General features: G+C 35.1%; 1 protein-coding gene and 1 long non-coding RNA gene across 6 annotated transcripts in view; one reads left to right on the top strand and one right to left on the bottom strand.

Moving 5' to 3' along the window:
- Positions 1-22,345, top strand: part of shank3a (SH3 and multiple ankyrin repeat domains 3a) — a 666,415-nt gene that overhangs the window by 437,702 nt on the left and 206,368 nt on the right. For 3 of the 5 annotated variants that reach the window (XM_088647091.1, XM_088647095.1, XM_088647096.1), the window contains 2 exons: positions 6,853-7,031; positions 8,063-8,083. In XM_088647091.1, the coding sequence (XP_088503217.1) occupies positions 6,853-7,031; positions 8,063-8,083 (200 nt within the window). The remainder of the gene's footprint in view (positions 1-6,852; positions 7,032-8,062; positions 8,084-22,345) is intronic. The other 2 variants (XM_088647094.1, XM_088647093.1) reach the window with 1 other exon arrangement.
- Positions 5,330-6,270, bottom strand: LOC148654601 (uncharacterized). The gene is made up of 2 exons (XR_015941498.1): positions 6,041-6,270; positions 5,330-5,827 (listed from the first exon to the last, which is right to left on the bottom strand). It is a non-coding gene; the product is annotated as an uncharacterized LOC148654601 (long non-coding RNA).

The raw sequence follows: 22,345 nt of genomic DNA, 5'->3' as shown, positions 1-22,345 counted from the left end.
TTTTGTGTCATCTGTATCAGCTTTCCTAAGTGAAAGATTGGCATTTACTTCAGTGTTTATGATACAATGTCTACATTACATACAAGACTTGCAAACAAGATACAAGGGAAGGTACTAGTTTTGTTTGTATTGTATTCTTTTTATATTTCTGGAAATGTAAACTCAAATGACTTTTGACGTTTTTGTGAGGTTTCACTTTTACTAGCCGTGTTACAGAAAGATAAAACCTTAACATTATCTGGAAGAAATGAATTACGTTGCGATTTTGTGGAGAATGCAAGGGGGTTAAAATTAGTTATTAATTAGACATAACTGAATTAGGAAATCTGGCTTCTGGGTATTTTTTTTCTCCAAAGAACGTATTAGCACATGCCTCCAGTACAGCATTACCAGACAAGGCTGTTAGGAGTGCATTTTGAGTCATTTTGGGGAGTGTTCAGACAACTCCTTTCCACTTAAGAGGCAGAAGGGCTGTAGTGGTAAGAGAAGATGATGACTAATGATTGGGAGAGCAAAATATACTGTACAAGCAATACAATGATGCAGGCTATTGTACCTCAGATGTCAGTGTTTCATTGTTTTGTGTACTGTATCCTTTCAGTACTATATACAGAATTACATTATAAACAATATTTTAGGTACTGTAATTTTGAAATATCCACTTCTTTGCTCTTGCGTTTTGTATCTGTATTTGGAGGGTAGATATGGTATTTCATAGGAACAAGTAATAGGTTTATTCCATGCTGAAAAAAAGAAGAAAGAAAACACAACGTTTCGGCCGTGGAGCCGAGTCGAGGTGTGACCACCTGAAGAAGGCTCCTCGGCCGAAACGTTGTGTTTTCTTTCTTCTTTTTTTCAGGATGGAATAAACCTATTACTTGTTCCTTTGCAGCCTACGCATGCTGACGCAGCTACCCACCTGAACTACTATGGTATTTCATATCTTGGTTTAATTGATGTTAATTTAATTTGATATTAACACTGTTTCTGTGACCAGGCTAATACTCTGCAACAAATCTTCAACAGTTGCTTTAATTATGGAATGTTTGTGCTAAAGGAATTCGTGGTTGGATTGTTTAGTGAGGAATAGTAGGATTTGCTGTTGGATGAGTGAAACTCGTTAATAGGATAAACAAGATGTTTTGTTAATCTTAATCCAAATACAGATTTGAGAGTGTCTTGTTACAGTTGGAATTACTGGGTGATAGCAGGGCATCTTAAATACTTTTCTACTTATCTGTATCAAATTCATTATTAAAATTCAGCATGTTGGTTGTAAAACTGATTTCTTGTTCTATGACTTTATAGTAAATTGTTTTTATATCTTCATTAAAGTGATACTGTAGGTGCAGTAGTGATTATAGGAAATATGCAATATTAATAGCCTTATTATTATAATAATCTTAAACAGTAATTTTATTTAGTGATTGATAGATTTATTGATAGGTTAAATAAATGGTGTTAATAATGCTGCGTTCTACACAGTTTTGTATCTGGTCATGGAATATTATCACTTACTAGGTTGTTTTATCAATACTGCTTAGGAACATGCACAGTATATGCACGGAAATTGCTTGAAAAAAGAAAACAGATACTCTTAGGTGTAAGCAAATCATTAGAAGGGTCTTTTGAAAAAAACATCACCTTGTTGTTAAGTGTGTAAGTAATTATTTCCATTGGCAGACTTTCCTCAGATGGGTTGACTGTTTCATAGAAGTAAATGGGAAAATTCTTATTTGTAAAAATCTAAACAGAAGAAAAAAATGAATGTTTCTCCATGAGAGTTATATTTAACCATTAAATAATAGTAAAATCTAAAAGTAAAATACACATTCTAAAAACTATATTTCAGTGTTCTTTCAGCATAGCCACATTTTTTGCTACTCAACTACATTGAATCTGGGTAAGTCCTAGACCACTCAGCAGAGTATTTGAGCCGGGTAGTCCTTTTGTACAATTTCATGTCAGGTACGACTAAGCCACCAATATTTAGAAGGGAAATGTAATGCACACTGCTTTAGTTTTACCTTTTTCCCCTTCAAATAAATTGTGTGAGCATTTTGTTCAATGAGAAAAAAAATGACTGATGAATACATTAGGCAACAGTTGGGTGTAACAGCCTATGAAGCACATCCATTTTTAAAATACTTACTCATCCTGGTAGATGCAAATGTGTCCCGCCTTTCCAACTCAGTTTTAATTTTCATAAATTGGGTTAAGGTTCTGTTTAATCTAAATTACAACAAAACCATTCTGCTTAACCAACTGATAGAAAAAGGGGGAAATAAATATCCAGATATACTGTATTATCAAATCTAAAATATTCCCAAGAGCACTTGAACAGGACATCAATAGGAGATTTAGAAAATTACCTTGTATCCAAACAGTGATCTGTAATGGTTTTTTAAATGTGAACAAGGGCATTTACTTATTTTTTTCCTTTTAATTTTCATTTTTTAGTGTGTCATCAGCATGCAAAGAAATGTTGTTCTTTGTTATTGATTCATTTATAATAATAAATACATTGATTTTTTTAAAAAAAACAAAGGATGTCTGCTGCAATCCTGAAAACTAGGACATTTAGTTGTATTCTGTTCAGATGTGCTTAATGACCACCCTGTGGTTAACATTTTGCAGCCATTGCTTCCCTAAGAATGCCCTTCCTTGTAAAGAGCTTTGAAAGTTCAAGTCATTATAAGTAGTTATCTGCTGTTGAGTGAACAAAAATAAATGCCAAGAAATACACAGATGAAAACCTGTCAGTAGGAAAAAGGATTATGTATGAACTATGAATAAAATGGAGTATTTAATGCAATAACTAAGCATGCACCATGGCAAATTCAAAGATTTAAACTGTGCTTAATGAACAGAATGTGTTCAATATTAAAGCATAGAGGAAAGTACAAGATCTGAGAGGATGTTACTTTGAAGAAATGTCTCATTAAAAAAAGGAGAGAATAGGCCACGGAAAATTAGCATTCTGCATGACAATAAGAAGAACCTTGTCCATTTACACATTGTTGTGAATGATTGGTCTAAGGCTGTTCTCATAGATCTAGTGCATGAAATTGGCATTAGCCAGCATCTATCTTGACCAGGCATTAGTGGTCAAGATAGATGCTGGGAGCCTTCATAGAGGACTACTTGTATTTTCAAGTTTTAAAGACATGGTTACACACAACATAAGACGACCACTGTGTGGTCATCACAAAAAAAGATCGTTGGATGACTGGAATTAAAAAAGAAAACTTTTAACAACCTCTGAAAGTCACTTTTCAATGAAAACAGAACAGGTAAAACATGTTTCATGTCTGTGGTAGATGAATGGTTATTACTATCTTTTTGTAGATGAGGTGTGCTGTGTGGTCTGTGAACTTAGATGTAGAGCAATAAAGCTTACTTCTCTTTGCCAGTAAGGCACAGCAATGTGTGCCAAGGAGGTTCTGGTACATAATTTCAGCCTCTGGCCACTGAATCAGAAATTTCAAAGCAGACAAGTATAGTTTTAATGAGGAGTAATTGTTTCACTGATTTTTTATATATTTGACTTATGTTTTGAAAATGGAATAGCGTTCTTCTGTCCATCAACTGCAGCTCCTCAGAAAAGAAGGTTTCACAGTGTGGATTGTTTGGTTGCCTGATCTTAACCTCATTTGACCTATATTAGATTCAATTTTGATTTAATCTAAAACATAAAGAATGATAAAGATTGCATTTTGACAACACTTTCCTTTGTAACTAGTCAGTGACATTGAAGGTGAAGGGATATCCTATCAGCTGTACAATGGACAGCTTATTATGTAATTGTCAGGCTTTTGCTGTAGCACAGGATAATTTATAAAAACAAATTGAGGTGTTTTCTCATATATACAGTACAGTATGTCAGAAAGTCATGCTCCTCTTTAGTCCAGACTTGGGTGATGTACAGTACTGTACATCTCTTGTTTTAAAAGAACAGTTTTCCTTGGGTTATTGGCATGCATTCTTTTACATTTTTCATAATATTCACTCAGAAGTTTTCTTTTTCTGAAATGTGTTTTGTTAGATTTGATCATTTATGTAATGTGCTGGGAAGACCAAAATATTTCGACTTGTGTGTTTATTTCGTTGTATACTACAGTACATATATAAAAGAAACAACTCGCTAAAACAGAACATTTTTGGGGAATTTGAATGCTGTATTCAGACACCTGAAAATGAAGCAACACTATTAACCTAGATGGCCATATTTCAAGTACGTCTAGGAGAAAAGGACCCAGATGAGAATTTGGGACAAGGTGTATTTTGGACCTAAGATGAGAATATTCTTTTCACATAGAGCTGAAGCCTTCATTAAGGTTAATACATGGAAATGTCTCAAGAAGTAGAATGTTAATAAGGTACTAGCAATTAAATGATCATGGTTAACTTAAGGGCCTTTTTTTTCAGACTTTGTGTTTTACAGGAATTTTTTTCTGTACTATTGTACAAAAAATTTAGACATATAATAGAGATTGAGTTTCTTGCTGAAGCATTTTGCTTAAGAAATTGTTGAAACTGGCTTTGGATATCTGTGTTCATTCAACCATTCGGCCCTCTTTATTTTTTTCTCACTGCACACAAAGCTACTGTACATAAGCTAAGATTTGACTGCAATTTTTATGACCAATAGCATCCCACATTACCACCATAATGTGGTGGTATTTTCTTTCTGCAGAAAATAAAGCAATTTTAGATTTTTTATATTTCTTATTTCTCTTGTGTTAGTCACATTGTCAGTCAATTAAGATTTCATTTAAGATGTATAAGAGTATGATGTATTCCACAGAGAAAAACACAGCATTTTTTAAACGTTTACTAAAATGTGTCTAAAAACAATTTCTGGACATTTCTTTCTAAAAGGTCTGTCTGGAGAAAAACCACAGGTGACCCCATGAGCAACCTGGTTGTCATTTAAAGAGACTGAATTTAATATTTTTTACTTGCCTTTGGTTAATAAAATAAAGTGCAACATGACAATAATTGTGTACAGTATTATGTGCTAGTATCAAAACATGTATTTATGATCTAACTGTTTATTATAGATGTTATTTCATATCTCCCTGTTCAGACACTACTGATTTTAACCAGTTAAGTGCATAGCTTGAGCAATAGATTTATTTATAAAGCCAGAATATGTTGAATGAGAATAATAAGGATGGTGCAGTGCTAGAAAATACTTATATAACTGGTTTCGATTTAACCATTAAAGTCCTTGATATTAATAGCAATTATAAAAAAAGCACACCTTGAAGTAATTTAGGAGAATGGTCTTCTAGATGAGGTGAATAAAGTACATCATACCCATGTGTATACTAATACATTTTATTAGAAAGCTTGAATTACATAATAAACTCTGAGAACTAAAAAACACATGCAATTGAAGGGAAGTACAGTGTTTTGAAATATACTCATTGATTGCTTTTGATTAATTAAAAAGCAGGTTGCCACATACATTCAATACTATGAGTAAGCAGACTTAAATTTCCAATAAATACTGTACCTGTTCATCATTAAGCAGTAACGGAAAAGATGGGTTTCAGGGTTTATCTGTTTTTTTTTTTATCATGGTCTGAGCCGTGCAGATCCAAAAGCGAGCAGGCGTAGTCTGTCTGCCTATGCTCCATGTCAGCTGTCTGCATTACGGTCCATGTCCTATTGTGCTGCTGGTGTTGCCAATGGGCTTGTTTTCCTTCTTTTCTCAGTCTGTTTCTGTATACATGCTGTCCTGAGCTGAGGCATTAATATGCGGCTGCCATTCCAGCCCTGTCTCCCTGCAGTAATTGAAAAGCCGACACGGAGCCTGGAGCTGAAAGAGAGAGAGAGATAGAAAGAAAGAACGAGAGTTTGATTCGATTGATCAAGCTGCTGAAGGGAGGGGTTGGGAAAACCCTGACTCACAATAAAAGGAAGCAAAAATAACAATAAATAAATAAGGAAAAAACAAAACAGCACCAGCAACCGAATTGCATAATTACATATCCAGGCATAAACACACAATCAAAATAATTGTCATCATTACCTGGACTATTCAAAAAAGCTACTACTGAAAACACAGTTTTTGGAAATCCATAGCTAATTAACATTAGGGTGCCAGAATTAAAAAATAAAACCGATGCAAAAAAGAAGCCTGTGAGCTTTCAGCTGTGGCTGATGAACCTGGACGCAGCAGAAGTGATAAATGGGGGATCTGTAGAGCAGGAGCTATAGAGGCAGCAGCTCAATTAGAATTCTTGGCCTGTCTCTTTCAGGGGTGGGGGGTTAGGGGGGATGGGGGTGGAGCGGAGTGGCAATTAAGCAAACGGGATGGTGGTTTATGCCCTGCACTCCCCGAAGACTTGTTTTAGGGAGCCGAGTGCAGGCACAAATCAATCTACTCCTTTCGGCAGCCGCGTCCACGGTATAATGTGCAGAGAGGGGTGGGAGAGAGAGACGGGGAGGGTAGTGGCAGCGCGCAGTTGTGTCAGTGTTTCCGAAGGGTGGATGGGAGCAGCAGAGGGAGAGAGAGCAGGAGCGCAGTGGGGAACACTCACCCTCCCAGGAGGGGAAGAAAGCTGTGACTCCGGACATGTGTGACTCTGAGGTGTGCCCCGGCGGAATCCGAAACACGCCTGCACCACGCATCATGACCGGCTCCTGGCTCCACTAGGAAGAGAAAGTGGGGGGTGTGCAAGGAGGGAGGGGGTTGGGCACACCACACCGAGTGACCTTACGGCGAATGAGGGCACTGGGTTGGGAACGCTGAAACGCAGGTCACGGGATGATGTCGGTGACCACTGGATTTAGCTACCAGCTGCCGGGAATCACCACGGTAACCTATGTTTTCGTTTACAGCCCCAGCACGGTTACCCCCGAGCCGAGCCCCCCTCCACAGCCACCAGCCCTTACTGGGCATCGTGGGCCCAAAAGGAAACTCTACAGTGCAGTTCCTGGGCGTACTTTCATCGTGGTGAAACCCTACACACCCCAAGGAGAAGGCGAGATCCAACTGAACCGAGGAGAAAGGGTTAAGGGTAAGTTGAGTGGATACAACCTGTTGTCTTTTAATGCTGTGAGGAATGTTTAAACTCTAGTACCTGTGTGGAAGGAAGAGTTAAATCTAGAACTTCTGACTTCTCAAACCAGTATTGAGTCATTCAACTAAAATTGTTCTTCCACAATCTACAGAAACTTTCAAAATCCTGGGTGCAGCACTTCTGTTTCTGACAATAAATTGTTATGAGAATTGATGACTAATGCTTTATTTAACTTTGAAAATGATGAAAGAAAGTGACAGAATGTGTGCAGAACAATTTATTGCTTATAGCTGTCACTTTCTGATGTGTGGCGCACATTGTAGTTCAGTTGTGTGCTGATTCACTTGATATCAGACCTCATAATTAAGAAATGTATCTGTACAAACAAGTGTATGATGAATAGTTTAAAAATGTATCTAGCTTTTTGTTGATAACTGCTTACTAAGAGTTTCTGTATTAGTAAGCATGTGTGGATGTGCTATGTATGCAGTTAGATTTGATCTTATTGAACTTGAGGGCAATCTTGGCAGAATCCTGTGGCATTTTGGATTTTGACGTAAAAAGAACATTAAACAGACTCTTCTGATAGAATGTCACAGCCTGCTCGGTCTTGATTTTTTTCTCATAATGTTACAGGCGCTCAAGGTAAATCTTAAACACGAAGCAGGTTTATTGGGGTAAAAAAAACTGCAAAAGATGACCATAGAAGAATGTACAAAGTTTTGAAAGATGAAATGCCTAACATAGCTCCTGGTTTGCTTTTTGTGCTGCTGTGTTAAAACTAAGGAAATCTTAGAAATATTAAAATGCACACTAATGACATCATGTTACCTCTAGAGTGTTACTAGTGCTGCACTGGCTGCCTTCACACACTTTAGCCTTTTCAAATCATTAAGTATGTCATTAAGAAATAGAGAGAAATCCATAGGCTGAATTCAGCAATACATTGCCTTTTTTCTCCGGTGCCATTGATTGGCTTCTCTTTCATGTGTTTGTCTGTTCTTATCTTCATCCATGCCTCATGCAAGACGCTCAATCTAATGAAATAGGTAAACTTGAGAACATTTTGTTACTCCTCCTGTTTCCCCTGGTTTTAGTCTAGAATTTGTCCTGTAGTAGAATCTTATCACTTTCCCCCCTGTGTGCTTGTGTTTAAAAGGTTTTAGATGGCTAGATCTCAGTTGTTTATGCATGGCAAGCTATGCATATACCGTCCATATGCATACGTTTTTAACACCTTCCAGTACTATTGTGGTTTATACCTTTTTTTCCTAGCTGCATGCATAATGTATGTATACAGTACTATTACTGTGCAGTGCACACAGACATGTTGCACATAGTGTACCTATGTTCCTGGTTATGAGTTTAAGTTTCTACACTATTTTCTTCTGTAATGACTTCCCAATCTTCATTTTCTGAAAGCTCCTGCAGGCTTTTAATAAAAAATGATTGCAACAAATCACTGCACCCTTTTTAGAATGGTCACTGCTGCTTGAAATATACAGTATAATGTCCTCCCTTTGAAACGTTTGTTCGAAAATGTTACTACAGAAATGTTCAAATTTTATAACTAAGGTATTATTTGAGGATGTTAAAAGTGGATTTCTTTTATAACATGTAAAGTGTTTGACATTTGAGTAAGCTGTGAGTAAGTGTGCCTCACAAAAAAAAGACACTTTTATTACTGCTGACCTGTCTTTGTCTTATTCAAAAATGTATTAACATGATGAAGCTCTTTCTATATATACTATCTCTATATATTTATGTATTGGGCATCTTTTTTTCTATATTATGTTTGTGTATTACCTTTTTGTTTGACGGTAGAATGTCTACTTTTTGGAAATCACAGATGTCATTTCAATGTTATCTTTGTGTTTGTGGTATTGCAATATCAATAACCTTCTAGAATACTGGGCAGTCTTAAAACCTTAAATTCTTCTTTTACATGTTTAAGTGCCTTGCAAAGATTCTGAGAAGTTTATGGTGAAAGAGGTTCCCTTAACCAAATGTGCTGACAAAAGCAACATAAAGCTCAATGAAATTAAATAAGATAACATGCTATTTTTTCTTTACTTACCCCACTTCTCCTGTTTTTAACCTAGAAACTATTCTATATCTAAACACTTCCTCCCTGTGTGCACCAGAATAATATGCATAGAAGGAGTATAAGTGAAAAAATGACATACTGTATTGCCCATTTTAATACCTGATAGTATTATGTTGCTTTCCTAAGTCAGTAAATAAGTAAATATTTCATCTGAAGCATCTATATTTGTAACATCTGTACATTTCACAGGAAGCAATTTTCCATAATACCGTAATGCATTGCAATCCAGTTTTGTTTTGTAACAACCATAAAAAGTGCAATCTTTTTAAATGTTTTCTTAATGTATTTAGCTGAATGATAAAACATAATGTGTTGTCTGGGGTTGTTTTATTATCTTCCTTCTTAATATATAGAAACACATGTTCTTTATTTTAATATTCAATTTTCATAATGCAGTGTTTTCTGTCCTGTTGTCTGCTGGTTTTGTCCATACAAACTAGAATAAAAAAAAGATGATAAAAGTTTACATTGAGAACTTAGGTCTCATATTTACTAGTAACAACAGAAATTGATTTACCAAAGTAAAAATGCAGAATGTAATTTCTAACTACATTTCTGAGTCAATTTTAAGATATTTTACTGTATTGAGGCTTACTCACCTAAAATTTAAACAATGACTGTAGATGCATATAAAATACATATACAGTAGTTCTGTAGGTAATTAAATTTAGGGTATATAACAGGAGAAGAAAACACAAGAAAGCAACCTTGGTTTTGTGTTTTAAGCCATGTAAAAGGAATGAGATTGTGGCTATTTCTATCATGGAAAGTGTGTTGGTGTTCAGGTCAGAGGTGTACTTCACTTTTCACAATTCATGTTGAAATGTACTGTAACAGCAGTGGATTAAATCGAACAGAATTTAAGAAATTTAAGCTTGTGAAATGAAAAATGTCCTAATTTATTATGCAGCAATGTCCAATAACAAAGTCTGATTATTATTATTTGCTGGATATTGAGTTTCTTCCTGTTATTCTGTTATTCCTGTTCATCACACATTTGTAAGAATATAACAGGCTGTATTTAAGTACTGGGAAATATTCTGCAAAAGGTATATTTATGTTGAATTACATTTTTTTAAATTAAATAAGATCTATGTGCAGAGTCTGTAAAACCTGGGTTTGTGTATTCAGATTACCTGGAGATCTAAGTATTTTTTGTGTTTTCATTTTTTGGGGTTGTTTTCAAAGATCGAATGTAAGGTAGCTTCTCATTAAAATATTGCAATTTAAGCAATATAAATCTAGTAGAATTGGAATGTTTGGTACTCTGGTACAATGAGTTGTTTCTGAAAGACTCAACCAAGGGTAGAGAAATGCAGCTCATTCCTTCTGGAATCTTTGTTACAGCTGAATAGTTCAGACACATAAATAAGCATAACAAGCCAACATGCTCTGCTACAGATATAAGAAAATTAAAACATGAAGCAAAAAAAATGTAGGTATTTGCTTTAAAGTCCTATTTCCTGAAGTTGGGTACTTTCTTCCATTTTTTCACATTCTAGCTATGAAAAACTCTAGCTCATACTGTAGCGTTTTTACGTCTGTGTGCTAAACAATGTGGTTGACTTATATTGCCTTTTTCATTCATCCTATACTGTATGGATTTCACCTACAGTATACTGCTTAATCGTATTCATGCATGGACTTTAATCATGTAAGTAGCCCTCCATCACATGATGAAAGTTGATGTTCATTGCTTTTCAATAAGAGACAGGGTGGTGGGCATGTTAATAAATATTGCCGAATTGCTATTGTCAATGCAGGTGAAATGTTCTGGTTGCAGTTTGCCTGGGCAAATCGAGCCCAGTATAAAGACAAGGTTCATCAAGAGAAATAGCTTTTGCAAGCAACATTAGGTTTTATTTCGGGAACTGACTACTCACTTTAAAACCTAAAGACTTCATTCATACCTCTTTTGTAGTGGCAGTCTAATTCCTGGCTGTGTGACTCCTTGTAAACCTGATCATATACTCTATATGTAGGAATATTTCATCTTTATAAGGGCATGTTAAAAATGAGAAAATAAGTACCAACGCAAAGTGTCCAATAATATGTTTAAGAAACAGAATCTTTTAAGTTTCAGAAAACAGTCTAAATCTAGATTTATACAGACCATGTAGGTAGTATTTCAGGACATGTTGTATAATCAAGATTTTGTTGATATAGATTTACAATGTGATCGGAAAGGTGTACTTGGCCACTATTTGAACTTTTAAAAATTCTGTGCACATTTAAGTAGTTTGACCATCAATCATGTTTGTGAATTTCTAATCTCTATTATTAGTGCCATTTTCATTCACAGGATGCAGCTTTAAAATCTCTCTTAAAAATTAATGTTAACAGTATTATATAAATGATGAAATGGCACAATTTTGTATTTTTTTTCTACAAAGAAATATAGATTAAGATTTACTATGATTTAGAGAGTAGCATGAGGGTTTGTAGAAACTACACATAAGGATGCTGCAGCTGAATAGCTCTATATTCTACAGTATGTGATAGAATTTCAAGCTAATTATAAACAATGCTGTAGTAAGTTATAGAAGTCCTAGTTCCCCATCCAAGGAAAGTTTGGTTTATTCTGTTGTGCTGGTGGACCAGTAGGAGGTACTGTACTCTTCTCTCTGGACACCATACTGTAGGTCATGCTCTTGCAGAATGGAGGGTAAAATGCCTCATCGCTCTTTGGTCATTAAACATGTTAATCCTTGTGTCCTGGCCAACTTCCACTTTGGATCTTTGCTACTTACAGTAATTCCTCATTAATTCATCAATTTCTCACTTCTTCACCTGATCTGCTGCATAAAAGGGCTACAAGAGCATAATGGCTGCTGCCCGTCATCTAGCTCACTGCTGCACGTCAGTGATGGATGAAGCGTCTCCCCTCCTATACTGTATGTCAAGTGTTTTGGGATCCTTCAGAAGTTATCATTACAACAAAATATCATTATTAACAGCACCCTAATAAGCTATACTGTAAGTGTCCTGCATTATCACAGACAACACTGAAAAATTGGACACCCTTCAATGTAATAAGTGCCAAATTGATGCAGTATTTCAGTTTTGATGTACAGTACTGCAGATGTCATACAACGTACCATTCATGAATCTGTTAATTCAGTGACAAATGGTCTGATCTCTGATCTATTTCTCTTAAAGCACAGATGCTCCTTCTATGACTCAAATAGTACAATTTTTAGTTTAAAAGTAGATTTCACTAAGCATATTTATCTAATATGCAGTTACTGAATAGTCATGTACTATGCTGTCGTCCTGAGATTTCCGGAGTGAAGGACTGTCACATTAACCTTATGAATGCTACTAAGTGTTCAGTTTGTTCTAAACACTTTTGGAGAGTGTGTTCTAGGTTACAAAATGCATCTAAATAGAACTGTACTGTATATGTCCATCCTGTCCTGAGTCTTGTTTTTACACCTGCTTGAGGAATCAAACCAAATGAAGAGACTTTTCCTTCTAGATATGGTACAAGTGGTTAATGTAATACACGTGCAGATCTGAAACCCTTATTACACCTTCACTGCAGGCTTGTCCTTCTGTGAGTATTATTCTAATTGAGGTCAGTCTTATTAAGTTCTTTTCCCACCAACAACTAAGATGTTTTAATTATTTTCCCAATTAACTTCACTGCATTGACATGTACTGTATATTCTCGGCACAGCCTTAAATAATGTTTGTGCTTAAGAATAGCTACTGTAGGCTCCTGCAGTAACATGCTGTTTCTCTAACCATTTTAGAAGAATGTTTTATACAGAGAAAGAAGAATCTTTTACAGAGTAACACGTGTCTTTAAATCAGCTCCTGCTTCCATAGCAGGATCTTGCATTTAATTATGTTTTGCATAGAAATGAAAGATGGGTGTGCCAGTATTTCTTGACAGATTTATATCGTAAAATTCCCTAATCATAATTTGCTAATGAGCATAATATCCCACAAATTTCTGAAATACTTTTACTCTTATACTCAGGGATATTAGGAGAATCCTGAGTGGTGTTCCTTGACAAATTCCATTTCAGTGGCCAAGCTACTGTATCTGTGTCACTACAATGAACTTTTTAAGAGATTGACAGCTATGCATGGCTGCTAACTATATGTTTATACACATAAACCCTGTTTTACGCATTTGTACCTTCTAACGTTGTGAAATGGACAGCACTAATTAATATACACTATTCAATAATTCACTGTGCTTGATCTTAAAATCACTCAAACCTGAAGAGTGTTGTTTGAGTGGGGCGATGTGCCAGCATGCATTGGCTGCCCAGGAAGAAAAGCAGAAACCTTTCAGTGGGGAATTAAATGTTATTACTTCCTTTGTGTATTTAACAATGTGCTAAATCGTTTGCCTTTTTACATATGGGGTCATTTTGGAGATTTTGCTTGAAGTATTATCTGTTCACTGTTTTACAGTATATTGTTCTCAACTGTCATCATGTTTGGCTTGCAAAACGTCAGGAATATTTAACAAAATTGCGAAATTCGCGTTTTGCTTTCATCTGCGCTTCAAAATCAGAAAGGTTTTCCTAGGTATTTGACATTGCAAGTGTATACAGTATGTAAATTATTGTGGATTTCATTACTTGAATGTGGCTCTGTTTCTCTGCAAATACACCCTCACATTACACAGTTTTACAGCTGTAAAATTACAGTCTCATCATCTGAGGATCATTCCTGATAATATTATTTGCAGACCTGCTTATTTATAATCAAGCCTGATATTATACACTATTTTTTTTGTTCAAGGGGCTCATTAAATATTATTGCAAGGCTTTGTATCTGATACTCTTTTTTGTTTAAACTTCAGTCTCCTTATTTGGACTCAATTTAGAGTCAATTAGGTAACAAACTATTGAAAAGGAATGCAAAGAAATTATAAGAATCCGTTTGTTTCGTGTTGGAGGGGTGAAGATTTTACTTTGGAATATAATAACTTCCTATTTATTCCTGTCTGTCTTTTCTCAGTTGAAGGAATACTCTTAGTTGTAATCCTGTTAATCAGAATTAATATACAGTACCACATACTCTGAAGTAGATTCAAGAGAGGGAAGGCTGTAAATGAAATGGACTCTCACTGTCCATCATTCATTGACAGTTATGAACTGAGAAATGAGTAAAAATTAGATAAAGGAAAGATCAGTCTTTTCTTAACACTTTGGAATAATCAATTATTTCTTTATTGTATATCAATCCAATGTGGAACCACCAATTCTTTTAGGTCATGTCTATCAATGACTCTTGTACTGACAGAAGATCATGTGACTTGACAAACTCTAAAGCATTTGGCACGAGAGTTACCAGTGTTTGGAGGACTGGTATGTCTCATACTGATGAGAGTGAGTAGTGAGTTACCTCATAAACTATTTTTATTAAAACTGCCATTCCACCTATCACATACCATACAAAAAGGATCTCAGGAAAGCTATAAAATCTATAAGTTTTCAGAAAGCCTGCCTTTGTGAATGATGTCCCTATTAATAAAACTAACCTTTTTTCTATTTTGAGAAGTTGTGTTTTTTTAAACCTAGATTTCCCAAAAGAAAGCAAGTCTTATTTAGAATCCATGATTGACATAGTGAAGTGACTCACTATAGGAAATCTAATTTGGTCAGACTTTCTTGAACAAATTCAAATATATTGTAAGGTATTTGAAATTAAAACTGGTTTTCTTTTAACATAATCCCTTAATAACTCTTACGGTGGTCAGTCAACAAATTTTACACGTTCTTTTGGGTAATAGCTGTAGGAAATGCTGCTGTAATACAGTATGTTTCAAAGTAGATATTCTCCATTTCTGCAAGTCTTAGCATTCATGTCAATATTTTCACCTTATAAAAATACATTTAAAAACTAAATAGTTTAATATCGGGGGACACAGACAATGTCTCCTCAGCCTAAAGGTTTTTGCAATAACTTGTGACAGTGTTATCCAACTGGAGTGCGGAGCAACTACATGACTAAAATGTGAGGCAGTGAGAAGCACTGAGATGTACAGAGGGAGCTGAAGGGCAGCTGTAAGGTTGCAAGGGTACTGACAGTGCTGCTAGAAAGATTACAATCTGCTATAGAAGGCAGGAACCCACATAAGAGCTTTGAGCTTGGGCTATCTTTAGTCCTCAGATTTTACTTAAATCTCTATTTAAATTTTCAGAATAAGATGAACACCACTTAGGTGAGTGTAAAGTATTGGGCTTTTAAAGAAGTGCATTCATATTATTTATGTTAATATTTAATTCAGTTTCTATAATTATTCATAAATGCCTATATGCCTATATGCAATACATGCATATACTGGAAGATCTGGGAAAGTTAAAGAAAAAATAACTGGAAACATGTTCTAGTTAAAAAATACCCCAATATCTGAATATATACAGTAGGTCAAAGGCAAAACATTATTGGGAGAAGGTTTTGGTGGATGTTGAAAGGTGAGTTTTATAGCAGAATTACCTGTGTCATTATACAATATAATATTTATATGCTACATTACGAATCACTTAAGGTGAGTCTAAAAGAAGAATGTTTGGAAAAGATTAGGATAAAACAGAAAAATTGAAAATTGTATTTGCTGCCAAACTGAAAACCATTATGGAAATTGTGAGTTACAATGTGTATGTATATATACAGTAGTTGGAGCATTCCCCTGTCAGAATATGACATAGACTTCATATGAAGTTCAAGAATGATTTGACACACCTGTCTCGGAAAACTGTTCAGCATGACCAATACTGTTCTTTATTGCACTGAGTGTTTACGTAGTCAAAGGGCCACATGACACTTCTGGAAGAGCTGGCATGACTCCACTAAAAATCCACCTCTTGAGTGGATTTTTTAATGTAAATGAATAGCTTTAAGGGATTCCTTTTATAGTTTGATTTGTCATACTTTTCTGCAGAGACCAATTGTGATCCAATTCATGGCTCTTAGACAATAAACCAACACCCCAGGGAATCTCTCAGAAAATTAAGCACTTCTGTGTAATACTGGAGTCCAGTCACCTTTGTTATCACTTTATAAAACAGCATAGAATTATCATGATAAACAGAGAGTTGTTAATCCACTAAAGGTTTAAAAACTGGTGTAGGAAAAATATGATACAATAAGGCATAATAATGTGGGACTATCAGTTTATTTTGCTTCCTGTGTGGCTTTGTACTTAATTTCTATTGGACCCAAGGGCTGCATACATACTTATTTGTGTTTCTTGTACACAAAGACAATACATAATAAAATATAGAAAATTAAGTCAAAGCAAACTCCTGTTTTTAAACTATTACAGAATTATAATTTTTGGTTCATGGGATGAAACGTGTGGTGTCTGTGGTCTAAAACATTTTATAAGTAGGAATAAAATAGCAGCAATTTAAATTTTAAGCTAGAAAAATTAAGGTCTTACTTTAGTCAATTTATGAATTGGCTGGTTATGTTAAAATTAGAGGTATTATCAATTTTGACAGATTTAAAATGAAAGAAATATGGTTTTCAGGTTTTTTCTAGAGCAGTATTTTTATTTTATTTACTCTTGTGCCACAGACAGATCCAACAAATTTTATAAGATCTGAACTGTCTCAGGTTTCCATCTTCAATTAATTTATTATGTACTTATTTTCTGTTCAGGGCTTTTAGTTATTTTTAGGCTTCTGGAAAGCTGCAGGGTATTCCAGTTTACCTTCTAACTGTGCACTCATTTACTCAAGGGTGAATACAGTATATTGTCTTCAACACAGAAGATAACAACTGGACCTTAGATAAACCTAGGATTTTGTCATGCTTAGCAATGAATGAGACACAGACTCAAAGGGATAATGTGAATTTTCAAGAAAGTACATTTACTGTAGGACCGAAAACAAGTGGCAGTTCTTTACAAAAAGCTATGTGGATGTCCCGAACAAGATGCCCATACATTTCGAAGATGCTGACTCCCTGGGAATTCCCTTTATTCCCTTTTAAGCCACTGACTGAATACGGCTGCAGGACAAAGCCTGAAGGGTGGGGGCTCTCTAAGAACAGAGTGGGAACCTACTGTACAGTACTACCTTGCAAGTAGTGGAAAAGATAGCAGACCTCCTTATTGTAATTTGGTTAAGTAGTGTTTTATTAGGAAGATTTCTGTGTTCCTTATTGAGTTAAAATCATTACACAAAGTGTTATAGTTTTGTTATTGATTGGGGAAAAATGAGTTATCATTTGTCTTATGTACCCTTGCTTTTGTGGTTAAACATAGCAGCAAAAGCATGAGTAATGGTGTTCTACATAATTGATTTCCTTTACAGTCAATTCTGACCTGAATTATCTGCCATGAAACCAAAGATAAAATGTTCAGCTTAGGCCTTCAAGTTAATTTGTCACAATTCAGAGTTCCAGAATTGTTCAAGTTTATATTGGTGCTGGAAATACAAGAAAAAGAAACATCTGTTTCTGCTTTTCACATTTTTCAGCTGGTGTCTTTATTGTGACTGAATTGGTTCCCACCTACTGTATTTCAGTCCTGTGTTAACCCATTTTCTAGTCTACTGTACATCTTTTTTTCCAAGATTGATTTTCTTTTTAAAAATATATAGTTGTACGGTTTCTACTTCTCATTTTGATTAAGCTTCTTCCTTTAAACTGAGAGTAATGCTATTCTTCTCCAAAAAGTGGCTCAGGTCCCAAGTGGAGTCATCACCTTTAATCATCAGTTCCTTCCTCTCAGCCTGTGGCTTTGAATTGATCCCAATATTAGGACTGTCAGGTTTCTAGGTCATAGATGAGATCTGTCTCTCCCAAGGCAGCAGGATTCTGTATTTTTTTTCCATGAACTCTTTTTGAGTAACGTCTCAAAGGATAATTTCTACATTTGTGTGTTCTTAATATAAATTAACCTGTGCCACTAACTGGTCAATGATCTTGTAAGGATCTAGCACACAGGGTTGGATTTGTTTTATAAAGATGCTACAGAGATGATATATTTGTCGGTTCTCCTGCCAGTGTTTGTACTGTACTTCCAGTACACAGTGTTGGAGAAATGTACTTTTCAAAAGTGAAAAACAAAATAAACAAAACAAAAGTTAATTGTTATTGTTTTAGTACTTTTTAAAACTAACAAAATTTTTTCTTTAACACAGAGTATGTTTTATTTGTGATCATGAGATTAATACAAATGATAGGTAGGTCACTTGAACATATTAAAATAAAAACATACTTTGTGTTCAACTCAGTGATTTCAAATGACCATAAACATTGGGAGTCATTCACAGTAAATTTCAGAGCGTAAAAGTTTGTATTTGGGAATAAATAAAGTCTGTGACTCACCATTGAGCTCACCTACTGGAACTCTTTGTGTGCTTATTTTAGATGTTTTTTTAGCCTTTGCTGCAGCCAGCTTGGGTATTTGCCTGTTCTTGAGATTTACGAATTCAACTAAGCAAGTGTTCTTTAAATGTCATGTGTTAGGTACGTGTCTGGTCTTGAATTTGATCTTAAATATCTGAGATTTCATTTACTGGTTTCAAAGTGTTTGCTAAACCTCCTATTTTGGCATTGTCTGCAAACTGTCTAGTTTATTAACTACACCATAATTTAGATCATTTATATCAATTAGGAAGATCAGTGGTCCTTTTACATTTCCTTGTACCATTCCTCTAATTACAACACCCCACCATTCACTCCTAATCTGTACTTTCTATTTTTTATGCATTAACCATTTCTCAATCCAAGCACGATTCATCGAATTCCTACCGCCTGTAATTTAAGAATTAATCTTTTATGAGGAACTCTATAAAATGGCTTCTGAAAATATAAATATACTATATCGTAGTTCAGGTGGGTATCTGTGTCAGCATGTGTAGGCTGCAAAGGAACAAGTAATAGGTTTATTCCATGCTGAAAAGAGAAGTAAGAAAACACAATATTTCGGCCGTGGTGCTTTCTTCAGGTGTGAGAAAGACAGGGCAGTAAGCAAAGGTAGTGTAGCATAGGAGAACAAAAGCTGGGAGAGAGGAGGAGCGATAGGTGGGAACAGGGGACAGACAAAGTGGCCATTCAGTTAGTGTGAAGTCAGGATAGGTGAAGAGAGGTGTGAATTAAAACCTACAATGTGTAGAGAAAATTTAGAAGACAATTAGTCTGTTGTTGAGAGAAGGGAAAAGGTATGATTGCAGGTGATACAGCGAGCTCTGTTGCAAGGGAAAGTGCCTGGTGTGGATGGTTGCTGAGAGTAGTCAAGGGAGCTGTGAACAAGGTTATGCAGATTAGGTGATTGGTGATATGAGATGATGGGGCGGTCAGAAAAGAGGGCCCCAATGGAGGGATCATCCTGTAGGATGGAAAAGTTGTCGCTAATAGTCTTGGGGATAGAAAGTGTGTTGGGGTGGTGGGGAAGTACCAAAGGAATGCGGTTGTTACAGCAGGAGTTCCTCCTCGAGTTGGTGGTCCGAGGGGTGTTTTTGGCTTGGGCAAGGGTCCTGTCAATAACACTGCTAGGGTATCCTCTGTTGATGAAAATAGAGTATGTTTAGAGGGCTTGGTTCTGGAAATCGATGCCGTCGATGCAGAATCGTTGGAGCCAAAGGAACTGAAAAAGGGAGAGAGTTTTTAGTGTTTTGGGAGCTACAGTATACAGGAGATACTGTAGTTGTGTGAATCAGTGGGTTTGTAATAGAATACCATATTGTACTGTATCTGTCTGTTAATGTTGCTTGTTAAAAAAAATTAACAAATTAAGCAAGTCCCTTTTGCATCTCATTTGCAGTACATTAATATACATTTAGTACATCAGCCATTTCCCTTTCATTGTCTAGAATGTTTTTTTACATTATTCAGGGTTTTACTTAATCCTTTACGGTTTTGCTCCAATATTGAAAGAACCTTTTTTGTTGTAATATTAGCATTTGATGCAATATTCCCTTATATAATTTAAGAGTCCTAATATCATGTTTATTTATAAAAGTAGTTTTTATCAATAAATTTGATTCATAAGTGGCAAACCAATTATTGATTTAAGTTTTTCATTGTCATTTATATTCTCAGTTCAGAAAATGTTTGAATAGGTTATGTTTTAACAAAAATGATAATCTTTTATTCTCTTTTTACTGTCTTCTTTTGTACATTTTTTTTCTGTTGTAATCATGTAATAGCATTTACAGTATAAACAGATTCATGGGTTATCAAACTTAGAGCTGGCTTAAATTTTAAATAATTTAAAATTTAACACTTTTGAAATTTGCTAAATCTAAAACTGAATTTTGAATGTTTTGAACTTGAATCTGTTCACAAACAGTTGTATTCAGTTTTATTTTGTCTGCTTTAAGAATATTTTTGTAGTTCTGTTCAATTGCACATGAATCATAGATAAATTATTAAAGCTAATATTGTTAAGAAATTGGGAAGTACACCACCATAAAAATGTAATATTGAATTATGAAACTAAGAAGGAAAGAAAGAAGAAAGATTTAAGATGTGTAACGTTGGTAAGAATAATTAAAATTGATTTTTACTAGGATGGTTGTAGTTGAAGAGAGTATGTCTTTACTTGGATTATGGAGCAGATTTATTTGAATGGAGCTAATCAAATGTTCAAAATTAAAGGGGTGATTACTTTCAATTTAGACTAGCTAGATCAATGATTGCTAGTATCCATCAAATTAAACAAATTATTTAAACTTTTTAATTGTTTAAATACTTCGGAAATAAAAAAGCTCTCTAATTTTGATAACCACCTTGCATTTGCAAAGCAATAAAAATATGTAAATTTTCTATGAACAGTATAGCAACAAGTGCTACAGTAGCTCATTCTGACGCCTATAAAATGTGTAAAGAGTCAAGTGCCAGTTCAAAAGATCATGCAGATCTTTCAGTGCAATGAAGGAGCATGTATGTTTAGCAGCCTAAAGTGATCCAGCCTGAGTGATGGAATTAAGTAAAACGCTGTCCTTGTCCGACTATGCTGTCAGGGATTATTTGCAGTTCAGAGGAAAGCACCATAAATTCTCATCAGTAACTTGTCAGAATTTTCCATAGCAAGAGAAATAGGTATCCACCGTTCGTGCAAGAATGACCTTGAAAAGATGAGAGCTGTCTTTAGATGTTTTAGACCAGAGTGACCCTATTATAGAGTTATATTTTAAAGAATCGTTGGACCAAAGATTCCAGGACACTTGCCTTTATTCAATTAATTCATTTCTTTACTGCATCTCCAAAATTGTCATCATCTGTAAGTAAACTGACATCCATCCCATTCAAAAAATTACTAAATTACTAATTACTAAAATTATCCCATTGACTGCACATTTTACTTATTTGCTATTGGGTGATTTCAGAATTGAATGACTTACAATGTGTTTCTCTGTAGTCAGTTGTAATAGAATTAACGCAGATGTATCTAAGGAGTTTGAAAATGAATTGTGATGACATTTTATCATGTTACGATCTACAATGAAGCGCTGCTATTCCATTCCCTTTCCACCCCAAGCACACCACTGAGGCTGACCCAATTTTGGTTTCGTAGCATTATTTATTTCAAGGTTAACACAAACCGCATGGGGGTTATTACCTTGCTCAGAGAAAGTGCCCTGGAGGTGTAATGTAATGCTGACCACCTGTGGGTTCAATCAGGCCTCACAGCAAGAAATGGAGGAACTACTGTACTGTATGTCCTCACTAAGGCCAGCAGCCCACTGACTCAGCCACCTGGCATATTCTAAACATGCACCACCCATCATTACAATTCAAGCTGCTTGTACTATGCTGCACACCTACGTCCTGATGTGCAAACATTGGATACAAATGTATTAATGAACAAAACCATTTTGAGTTACAGTGCTTTATCAATTTATGCAGTTGGATAAATGTGCAGTTATATAAATTCAAATGGTTTGTTTTATTCAAGCGTTATGTAAATGTTATCGAATCACAGTGCAGTAAGTGTGAGACTTGTTGCCGTAAGATGTAAGATACTACATTTGAGAATAACTCTTCTTTTTATACCAATGTCTCTCCATACATGTTTAAATACTAATTTGGAGACATTTTTTTAGTAAAACTGGTTTAGTGAGCAGTTCGTTTTTGCTGGCATTTGATTTTTTGTTTCCTTTATTTAATTTTACCAGTGTTTTAATATCTTGTATAAAACCCAAAACAAAATAATATTACAAACAGAGCACACAACATGTTTCTGCAAAAAAAACTTTACTGCAGTGACAGCCATAATCTAAAA

The sequence above is a fragment of the Lepisosteus platostomus genome, chromosome 9 (genome assembly GCF_059453375.1).
Source record: "Lepisosteus platostomus isolate fLepPlt1 chromosome 9, fLepPlt1.hap1, whole genome shotgun sequence".
Taxonomy (NCBI): domain Eukaryota; kingdom Metazoa; phylum Chordata; class Actinopteri; order Semionotiformes; family Lepisosteidae; genus Lepisosteus; species Lepisosteus platostomus.
This window is presented reverse-complemented; position numbering and strand designations above follow the sequence as displayed.